Source organism: Peromyscus maniculatus, chromosome 16 (genome assembly GCF_049852395.1).
Source record: "Peromyscus maniculatus bairdii isolate BWxNUB_F1_BW_parent chromosome 16, HU_Pman_BW_mat_3.1, whole genome shotgun sequence".
Lineage (NCBI taxonomy): Eukaryota > Metazoa > Chordata > Mammalia > Rodentia > Cricetidae > Peromyscus > Peromyscus maniculatus.
The window spans coordinates 45986934-45997929 of NC_134867.1; the positions used below are offsets into that span (position 1 = coordinate 45986934).

Consider the following 10996-nt stretch of genomic DNA (forward strand, 5'->3'; position numbering starts at 1 on the left):
TTGCAACAAGGGTGGGGGCCAGGTGCTCCCCACACGAATTCATCGTGGGGCCTGAAAAGGGACCTAGCCATAACCCGCTTTCCTTAGCGTAGTCACTGCTCTCTGGTTACGTTCGCTGTTTTCCCTCTGTGTTCCCCACTCAGTCCACTGCTTACAACCCAAAAGTTGAACATACTGGAGTAGTGGTCTGCAAGTTAATTATGTAGAGTCATTACATCCTCAAAGGCACCACATGACAAACAGAATCCTCTTCTCTTTTCAAGACAAACAGAATTTCTATAATAGAAAAATAGTTATCTAAATTACGGTGACAGATTATGTAAAAAGCCGGATTTTACTTGGAACTAAATTTTAAGGGACTACAGACTTGGGTAATTGGAATCTCCTGCATAGTATTTTTTTGAAACAGGGTTTCTCTGTGTAACAGCCCTGGCTGTTCTAGAACTTGTTTTGTAGACCAGACTGGCCTCAAACTCACAGAGATCCCCCTGCCTCTGCCTTCCAAGTGCTGGGATTAAAGGCATGCACCATCATCACCTGGCTAGTATTTGTTTTCTAATGATTTGATTGTGTTAACATACATTAGATTTATAATCAAGAGCGAATGTGACTTTTTTACAAAATAAATTTAACAGCACAAATAACATTTTAGAGTGCAAAATATCTTCACATGTGAATAGTTTTATTAGCTTATGAAACGTTTGCTTATTAAGTGAGGCATGTGATCATGCACTCATTGGATCATTGAACTGAGGCTTTCACAGTCAAAACAGATCTCAAGAGATTTTTTTTTTAATCATAACTAACAGACAAGAGAGACATTGCCTGAATGCCTACAGTACAATTGTGTATTTAAAATTCAGGTGCGTAGAAAAAAATACTGGAAGTGAGATCAAAAGCTCCTAATAATTTATTGTAGTTATGGAGTATGGTTTTTCTTTTCTCGACTTCTAAAATACTTTTCATCTAAGATTACCACCTAAAGACGGCGTCTCAGCTTAATGGCAGTGTGTTCGTCCTTTGTGCACAGGACCCTGGGTTTAACCAGCAACACAGAAAACAGAAATAAGTAACAAGAGGGAGATCTCAATTATCCAAGATCTCAATATGTATCAAATATTGACATACAGAGACAGAATAGGTTACATCTATGAGCAACTTTAGCTTTATACTACCTGAAAGAGTTCATAAGAGGATAAGTAGTTTTTAAGGATGAAATTCTGGAAGAACTGTCTTTGGGAAATATTCTTCTTTGAATCCCATGACTTTAGGAAATAGACCCACTTCATTCACTCTCAACAGTATGCATTAGAGCTGTTTTTTTTTTTTAAGAAGAAAATGTCCATAATTTCAAAATCAAACATATCCTAAAAAGAGGGTGGATGAAAAGCTTGTGTCCTTAGGAGAGAAGATCTGTTTATTGCTTCACCAACTTAAAATGTAAAGCCAAAAATGCCATTCTATCAGATAGGTAAAGTCCTCTGGAGATAAAGCTAAATACACTTAGGAAAACTTGCATTTGCAATACCTCTGACCATTCAATTCTATGGCCAAATTTGAATAGAGGAAGCCTAATTTTGCAAGGTGTAAACATCTTTGACCGAATACTGTAGCAAAACACAGGTTTGTGTTTGCTTTATCAGATCTCGGGGGTTGTGTATGAAGAGAGGCTGCCACCATCATGCTAGCCGGCCACCCTCTTCTCTGAGCCAGTTGGATGGGCTGGTATATCATATTGCAGTGCAGCCCAATGGAATTCACTTTCTGCCCAGATCCTTGGGCAAATGGTGTGTACAGGATGGGGAGAAAATCATAAGAGATTTCTCTCCTGTTTGGAGAAAGTAAAATCAGGGTTCTCTCCAGAAGGTGCTGGGCTTTAGAAGGATCCTGTCTTCCCACAGCCCTGGTGACTCACTTTGTCGCCTCACCCAGTGGTTCAGGTAGCTTCTTCATCTTACTGATGGGAAGATAAGATGACCCATGTCTCTTTGACCCACACTTGTCCTTTGAATCCAGAACCAAAGGACATCTGAAGATAAGGGATTTGGTGTAAAATTTGGTGCACGAAAGCCACGCAAACGTGGGAACGGGCTAAACAGTCGCTAACAAATGAGTTCCTCTGCAGTGCCCAGAGAAGCTGAACCTAGAGAGAGAGGAGGATGGTTTTCTGTGTGAGGGCCATGAAGGGATGAGGTGTATGTCTTGTTCCCTGAGCAGTCTTAGGGCTCTGGTCCCTGTATGCAGCTGGCACAGGTATGCTTCTCCGAGGGAAGAGAAGCAGCTGGATGAGCTGCTCTAATCCCTGGGAGACATTTGAGAAGACCCATTCTCATCCAGCTGGACATGGAGTTAAGGGCTTCTCTTTGGTCAAAACTGATCAACACTGGCCAAGGTCTGAGTCTACCCATCATTGTCTTGGCTCTGTTCTGTCCTCCAACGTGGTCTAATAAGATACTTTCTTCTCTAAATGGAGTTTCAGCCTTGCCCTTACCCAGCATGGGATTCCTGGGAATTATAATTCTTTGTGGTTTATTGTTCCAGTAGTCTGATAGCACAAGTATCTCTGTTTAAAATGTCTCCTCTCCTGCCTGGATAGTCCAAGAAGATAGCAGAAACCCTCTACCCCCCTTTGAATGAAAGCTCAACTGAGGACATGTTTTGGTCTATAATGTAGGTAAAATTATAGACTCTAGAGCCAACGCCTCTCCTTCCCACTTCTCTGCCTTGGACAATTGCCTTAGCTTCTCTGTGTCTCAGGGAATCTGGTAGTCCATACTCCATAGCAGCTCTGTGACCTCTGTATGAATGTGTGCCCCCCACAAGAATAAAATAATAAAATATAATTTTTAAAAATTAACTATAAGAAAGATCTTCTGTGTTTTTTTCAGGTTGTCATTTGGGCTCTTCCTAGATGGCATTCTGGAAGGTTCTATCAGCTGAATTATCGTACAGTAGTATATGTACTTAAAATTAAATTTGGGTGTCTTAAGAGTGAACTGTTCAGTTATATAATTTGCAGAGTTATCAAATCATTTCTTAAAATGTTCCTTTATGCTTCCAGCAAGTACTGATTAAGTGCATAGAATGATTTTGATGGTTCTGGACCCTGGGAACTTAGCACAAATCAGGTCCTGGACCCCAGATGTCATGATCTGATGAGGAAGACAAATCTTAACCAGTAAAGGAACAGGCAGTCATCTCAAGTGCTATGGAGAAAATGTAACGGGATGCTATGAGAGAGAAGAGGGGACCATAGACTGGGAAGCCAGGGAAAGTGTGTGGGTCTTGAGGAAATGACACTTGTTTGGTGAGGTCTAAATGACAGAAGAAAGCTCCAATTCCACTGCTGGGGGGAGGAGAAAAGATCCCACCCCAGACTCAGGTGAGCAGACTTGGAAGGGAGCACCAACGTCTAGTATATGGGGACCGAAAAAGGAAGGTATTGTGCATGGCTGGGTCACCAGTGGCCCAGGTGACAGGTCCAGCAAAGCCACCATTTCTCCAGGGTAGCTGCTGGGGGAGGGCGGGCACCCATCAACTCAAGATTATGGTCAGCGGTGGAGTTAAGATTTAAGCTTTAAGTTCACACATTTCTGCTTTGGCTTTGGCTTGTCCACCAGTTTGGGAAAGTGCCTGTATCTTATTTTGACTTTGCAGAGACACGAGAGTAATAGAAGGTCAGCATATGAGCAATCTTGTTTTCTCTTTGCTTATATAGTTGTTGTTTTTTTTTTCTTTTTGAGGTGCCAGAGATTGAACCTAGAGCCTTCCTTGTTCATCCTAGGCAAGCACTCTCCCATTGGGCTACCTTGCCATACTTCATTTCATTAAGTTTTCAGTTCAACACCAAACTTGCTAAGAGACAGCCCTTGCCAGGCAGTGCATGCTGTGAGTGTAGAAGCTGGAACGCGAACAGGTCTTTCCTCAGCTTCTGGTATGCCGGGAGCAGGGACCTTCCGCACAAAGACCCCACCGTGTGATGGTGATGGACCAACATAAATGAAAGGTTATACAAACACAGAGGAGAACAAATGATGCTGCCCAGAGAGGTAAAGAAAATAGACTTAGGGTTGAGGATTTAGCTCAGGGGTAGAGTACTTACCTGGCAAGCACAAGGCCCTGGGATCGATCCTCAGCTCCAAAAAAAAGAGAGAGAGAAAGAGAGAGAGAGAGAGAGAGAGAGAGAGAGAGAGAGAGAGAGAGAGAGAAAGGAAGGAAGGAAGGAAGGAAGGAAGGAAGGAAGAAAGAAAGAAAGAAAGAAAGAAAGAAAGAAAGAAAGAAAGAAAGAAAGAAAGAAAGAAAGAGAGAAAGGAAATAGACCTTATTCACCTAAAAGAATAAGATTGGACAAGTGGAGATGGGAGGGGAGATAAAAGTGGAAAACATACACACACACACACACACACAAAGGCATCTAGGGATGGGAAATAGTGATGGAGATTGGGCTTCATTCTTAAAGGATTCAATCACAACTTCAGGAAGTTTTGTTCTGTATCAAATGAGGAACAAACAATACAGCTCTTTTGACAATGAGCTAGCATAGTGGATTGGTACTTCTTATTGCTCCTGATGGTGTGGAACATAAGTTTGATAGACAGGGACTCCAATGAGCTCAACTCGTTTGTAGGGTAGATGAACAGTCAGTTGTAGAAAACATGGCAAATGGTAAGCAAGCTACATAAATGTGAAATCACAGAAGGAGACGGGAGATTTGGGTCAGATATGTCTTCTTCATGAAGACTGACTTTTGACATTGATCTTGCTAATAAAAACATAGATGTGAAATAAAGGGAGAGTGTTGAAGTAATTAAGGACAGCATGTTCTGCAACACAGGCCCCCTGACTGCAAGAATGTTCAGGAGCGCATATGCTAGTTAACAAATAGTCTGCTAAAGTGATGCTGACACAAGCTGATGAAGAAAAATGATTGGAGGCAAGCATATTTTAGTAGTCCATGAAATAAGAAAGTACAAAGGCAGGTTAGGATGGAGGGACCTCTGTGCAGTTGTGGATATGCTTTTTATGAGGTGTGTGGTCATGGTGGAAATTCCCTTGTGTAGGTAGAATGTTTCTTTCTAGCCTGCCTGTTTCCAAATACCCAGCAGCTGCTTCCCCAATAACTGACTCGGAAGCTAAATGTTACTTACAAATGTTCAGCCCATAGCTCAGGCTTATTACTAACTAGCTCGTACACTTAAATTAACCCATAATTCTTATCTGTGTTTAGCCACATGTCTTGGTACCTTTTCTCAATACGGCTTTCTCATCTTGCTTCCTCTGCGTCTGGCTGGCGACTCATGACTCTGCCCTTCATCTTCCCAGCATTCTTAGTTTGGTTGTCCCGCCTACACTTCCTGCCTGGCTACTGGCCAATCAGTGTTTTATTAAACCAATTTGAGGAACAAATCTTTACAGTGTACAAGAGAATTATTCCACCCTTGGGTGTTTAGAAATCCAGGTGAAGAGGCTGGAGAGATAACTCAGTATTTTAAGAGCACAGATTTCTCTTCTATAAGACCCAGGTTCAATGTCCAGCACCCACATGGCAGGTCAGAACTGTCTATAACTCTAATTTCATGGGATCCAATACTGTCTTCTGGCCTCTGTAGGAACCAGGCATGCATATGATGCACAGACATACATACAGACAAAACACTCATACATAAAAAAAAAATCAATAAAAATAGTTAAAAAAAATCCAAGTGATGAAAGTTAGTTCGAAGTCACTGGTAGGTAGGAGCTGGTAGGATGATGATGATAATGACCTTGTTGGGGTTGGGGGTGTTTGTTTTATCTTATTTTGTTTTTTGTTTTGTAAGACAGCATCTCATGTATCCCAGGTTGGCCCGGAATGCCTCTTATAGCCAAAGATGACTTTGAACTCCCCATTCCCCTGTCTCTGCCACTCAGGCACTGGGATTATAGCTGTGTGCCACCAGGCCTATCGTGAAGATGATAAAATAGTGATGATTGTATTTGCGTTCCATACCTACAGGCTAGGTATAACCAAATCCATTGAACACACGTCTCCCTCTGCATAATGCGGGTTAGAATGTGAGCCTCAAGCACAAACGGTGATGATTTGTCTTCATTATTCTATGAGCCTGCCTAGTAAAACCAAGATCATTTTCATAAGAATCATATCTACTTTCCAACATAGCACACGTCACAGTATTCTGTTACAGCGCAATTTAACAGTCACTGGGTTGGTGATACTCAGAACTGCCTTCTGCACCTTACTCATGTCACCAAGTGCAGACTATGCTTACATGCCCGAGGCTCACAGTTTCTGTTTCTTTCTTCAGGTTTCATCGTCCATAAGGAAGTGCGGGACTGCTCAGAAATAGGGACTGGCCATCCCCGGCAGAAACCCTGCTTCCTGAGACCCCGACATGGCACTGAGCTATGAATGTGTATGTGTTTCCATTTCATTGCGGTGAAGGAGGCCCGTGACTCGGCTTTGGTTGAGACTGCCCCTCACCCGGACAGCCCAGACGAGGCCATCACGCTGAGAGCCAGATGCAGCAAGCCTAGCTGCCCAGGATGTCCACTAACATAAGGGACACTCTGGCTCTCTCAGCTGTTCTTCATCAGAAATTTCAATCAAAGAAGACAAGCAGAAGACAATCGCCGGTGTGACTGCCAGAAAGCCAAATGGTATAGTGCGTGTGGGTTGACCAACAGGAGACATGGGTATTGCTGGTGGTCACCCCAACAGCGTGGGAGTTAAAAATGAGGAGGACAGTTCTGTTATGTTAATGAAGAAAAGAAGAATGAAGATAAGTATATTTTTGAAGTAGGCATTTGGTAGCTGAGAACTTACTAAGGGATTTGGGAACCTACTCAACCAATGTGGATTCCTTAAAGACTTGATTCCAGAACATTCTTGTTTCACCAAAAAGTTGGTTCTGTGTAATACCATATTTTTTTATGTTGTGCCAGTGAACCCAGTTGCCAGAAACAAATCTGAGTGTGCATTAAATGCAAGAAGCCTCTACCCACTCTTCTTACCAAGCATGCTTGCTTGCATTGTGTTGCATGCTTTCTGTAGCCCAGCTATCCACACGACCTTTTCTTATACTGCTTTCCTAATGGATGAGCCCTCTACAAGGCTAACAGAAGTAAGGTCAGATATAAAGTGACCCTGCAAAACTATTGGAAGCTTTAGAAATAACTCTCCTGTCTTAATTATCTCCAAAGTCAGGAAACCATTCATTATCTAAAGAAGATTATATGGATGATCATGACACCCTTTTTAAAAACTCAATCCAGAGTTGCAGCGTAAGCAGAGTACAAGTGTGTGCTGCTTGCTCCAAGTTCTGATGGGGAATTAAAAAGAAAAAAATACCCGGTAGTTTTGAGTGCTGCATTAAAAATTTTTAAAAAGTTAGGTTGCTGCTATTTAAAAAAAAAATTAAGCACATAGATTTAACAAAAATACCCTAAGGCTTAAAGGAAAACAGAAAATTGCTGGTTTATGTAAAGGAAACCTTACCGTCTGTGCTGATTCTGTGGATCACATCCATACATACAATCTGTACTCCCCGTGCCAGAAAAGCAGTGAGATACAGTTCAGGCCAGTTTCTACGAGAGCCTGTAATCAGTCTTGTTTACATTAAGAAGCTTCCTCCCTCAAATTGCTCTTCTCTGTGGTATCAGGCTCCAGCACAGAACCCCAGAAGGGCTCACTTGTGAATACTACCTTGAATTTCATTTCCCTTAACAATTGTTTTGGGCCTCTTGGATTAAAAGCATACGATATTATTTTTTAAAAAGAGAAGGCAGAATCTGTATCAAGTCTATCTTATTCTCTGATCTGGAACTCTGACTGCTCTGCTTCAGGATGTGGAAGCCTGTAATTTTCTATCCCAACTGAGAAGTCAGCATTTAATCAGTGGAATAAGTGTAGGCCCCACCACTCGGTGGTATTTGGAGGAACCACTTGAAATTTGATTATTTCATTTCAAAGTAAAAGTGGTTAGTGGCAGTTGACCTACTATAAAGAGCCAGGAGGAGCATTACATGAGGTAACCAGCATTATTGTACCCGCCACTACGCTTAGCCGTTTGCATTAATAAAACAAGACTACAGTCTACACGAGTTCATTTCACTAATGGCGGAAGACAGACCTTGCTTTTGAGATAATGTCTGTGTGTGCCCTGGTGTTTGTCTTCAGCGGAGGGCCTGTTTCTTTTGTTGTTGTTTTGCAGTGCTGGGATTGAACCGGGGCCTTGTGGGTGTCCTGCACACTTTCTAGAACCCCTGAGCTGCGCCCCCAGCCTTTGTTTGCTTCAGTGTCTCAATTCAGCCATAAAAATTAACTCCTTTTCTCATTACTTGCAAAATTGTTTTCCTTTAGGATACCTTATTAACATCTCAGCGTCATGAGAAAAATGCCAAGGCAGATAATGTTTCTTAATCTATGCTTATCATCTTGGAGCATTTTAAAACTTCTCGTTGCACGTTCTCTGTACATTGTAAATGCAAGACACGTGCACCAGTTTGACACTCAAAGAGTGTGCCGTAGAAATGTTCTATTTGGTTGTTTTAAAAGAACAATCTCCCCACCCCATCCACTGCCCTCCCCCCCCCCCCCCGCCGCCGCCGCTGCCCCATAGTGGTCTGAATTATACAATTTCTACTTTCCACAATGATATTCGTCCACTACAACACAAGCTTCATGCTGAAAACCCCCAGTTCAATCCCCAGTTCTGCACAAATGAAAACCTGTCTCCTGATATGGTCCGTCACATTTACGAACCACATATACCTTTCCTTCATACTGACTGATACATTTAGGGGAAAATTTGTTAAGTTAGAGAGAAGTTTAAAAAGGTAAACATTAACTACCAGTGGTCTAATATTTAAAAATTAGAACCACCTACTACTTCATTCCAATGATCTATTAATTTTTTTTAAAGCCATGGAAAGAATTAGAATATCATGAGCCAAGTAGTTCTCAGAATAAAGCTCTATTTCGTGGTTAATTTTCAAAGGCAGGGAAATGTAAAGGGGCCATAGCCTCACTAGCAGCCCATCCCGGCATCCCCACAGAAGGCAAAGGCATGTCTCCCTGCAATTACACCTCTGCCCACTGCCAGCATTTCTACAGCCCAACCACCAAGCCACTATTCTCTAAGAAAATAAATGTGTGCAGAAATTGGAGTTACATTTTGGTGCAGTTGTAACACAATTCCAGTTTTTCACTAAAGCATACCATTAGGCCGATGGAGAAAATGAGTGAGGTTTCCCGGCTCCTGAGATATGATGAAGGAAGAAAATTAGCCCATCTCACGGAAGGTCCCAGGCAGGAAAGAACAAGACCAAATAGAAAATATCAACTGGCCATTTCCATCTTGGCTTTTAATGGAGAAGCGAAACCCTGTTGATATTGCAGTAATGAGAAAACACTAAGTCCCCTTCATTCCGCAGGCTCATGGCCATGACCAACCAACATGACAAAAACGGTCCTCGAATCAGCATTCACTTGGGACGTCTTGACTAGTGATTTCCTATACACGTGAACTGTCTTGTGTTTTTGTGTTAGCTGTAATTTACCTTTATGTTTATTCCTTAAATCATTTAACTAAAGTCTACAACATTCAGAGACCCATCTTGGGTATTTGAACAACTATTAATTAAAAAGGAAAAAGCAAACAGACTGAGTTCTCAGAGTTACCCGGAAAAGCTGCCACTCTGGTTTCTTCTTCCCACCCTTAGTAGTGGAGCGAAGGCAGGCACTTCTCTGTCTCTGGTGTCACGAGAAAGTTCTGAGATTTAATTGAAAATAGACTTAAGGAAATAGAAGAATCTAATATGCTCTTCAAAAGTCACCAAATATGGAAAATGAGTTGTGAGCCCTTAAGACCTCTGTCAGAGTTTGTATCCCACGATTAATTTGGTGATGGGCTGGAGCTTTAAAAAAAAAATACGTTAGTTTGGACTTGAGAGGGAAAGAAATGTGGGTTAAGACCACATGTCCTGATATACCCCACACCAACACACGGCAGACAAACCTGCCAAGACTAAGCTGTAGTCACAATAGGAAGAGGCGAGTCTACCGCATAGTAATATGTCTGCGTTTGAACAGGAAAATATTTTCCTTCGTCTCTTGCTCAAAAAGTCCATCCTGTGTTGTTCATGCATGGTCCTTGCAGCATAATTTAGAGTAATAAACTTTCTTTAGTGTGGGTGAAACAGACTTAATCTAATATGGGACACATGGATTTATGTCACTTTCATCAATATGGAGAATTTGTTTATGCATTCCTAACTCTTCACTTATCATTACTAGTAAAAGAAGCTGTGCTTAGAGATCGTTATTCGTTCCCTCACATCCTTAGAGTATACAAATTGTCCCCTCACCCCTTAAAATGATTAATCTTTTGTTAGGATTTGCTGTCTACTTACTGGTGATATGTTTTCTTTAACAAAGCAGAATGAACCTTTAGAAGATAGGCACTAGAGAGGACAACAGCGGCAAAAATAAGCAGTTGTCAAATTAATGGGGACAGCTTCCTGAGAGAACGTGCATTCATTCCTCAGCAACTCAAACCCGAGTTCCGGAGAGGGGCTCTGGGTGCCACTGCAAAGGCAAGCAGTGACCAAAGGGTGGTGGGGGTGAAGGTAGGAAACTCCACACCATCCTCATTTTTGCTTTCTATTTTACCTTTTCTAGTTGCTAAGCTTCAACACTGTTTCCAAGCTTGAACTGCTATTAGCATTTCTAGAAAGCAACTGTAATATAGACCAACTACTTTTTTTTTCTTTTTGGTATGATCGTATTTTGTCTTGTGTGTTGTTGTTTTTGTTTGTTTGCTGTGGACAGCTTCATCCCAAATGAACAAATCTCATTTTACATATTATAAGGTTTTTTGGCAAGGAAATGGAGAATCCTGTGGCTGCTATTCCTACCTAATGCCAAGTTTTAGCCATGCTGGGTTTTATTGCAGGAAAATGCCATTTAGCTTGTTGCTTCTCTACCACAGCTGCGTAT

At 41.7% G+C, this 10996-nt stretch overlaps 1 protein-coding gene across 13 annotated transcripts in view; it reads left to right on the forward strand.

Annotated features, from left to right (window-relative positions):
- Positions 1-10758, forward strand: part of Phactr2 (phosphatase and actin regulator 2) — a 270721-nt gene extending 259963 nt beyond the window's left edge. For 8 of the 13 annotated variants that reach the window (XM_076552728.1, XM_076552733.1, XM_076552738.1 and 5 more), the window contains one exon: positions 6306-6459. In XM_076552728.1, the coding sequence (XP_076408843.1) occupies positions 6306-6321 (16 nt within the window). In that variant the 3' untranslated portion in view covers positions 6322-6459. Of the gene's footprint in view, positions 1-6305 lie in introns of all 13 variants that reach the window. The other 5 variants (XM_076552729.1, XM_076552740.1, XM_076552736.1 and 2 more) reach the window with 1 other exon arrangement.
- Positions 10759-10996: the final 238 nt, after the last annotated feature.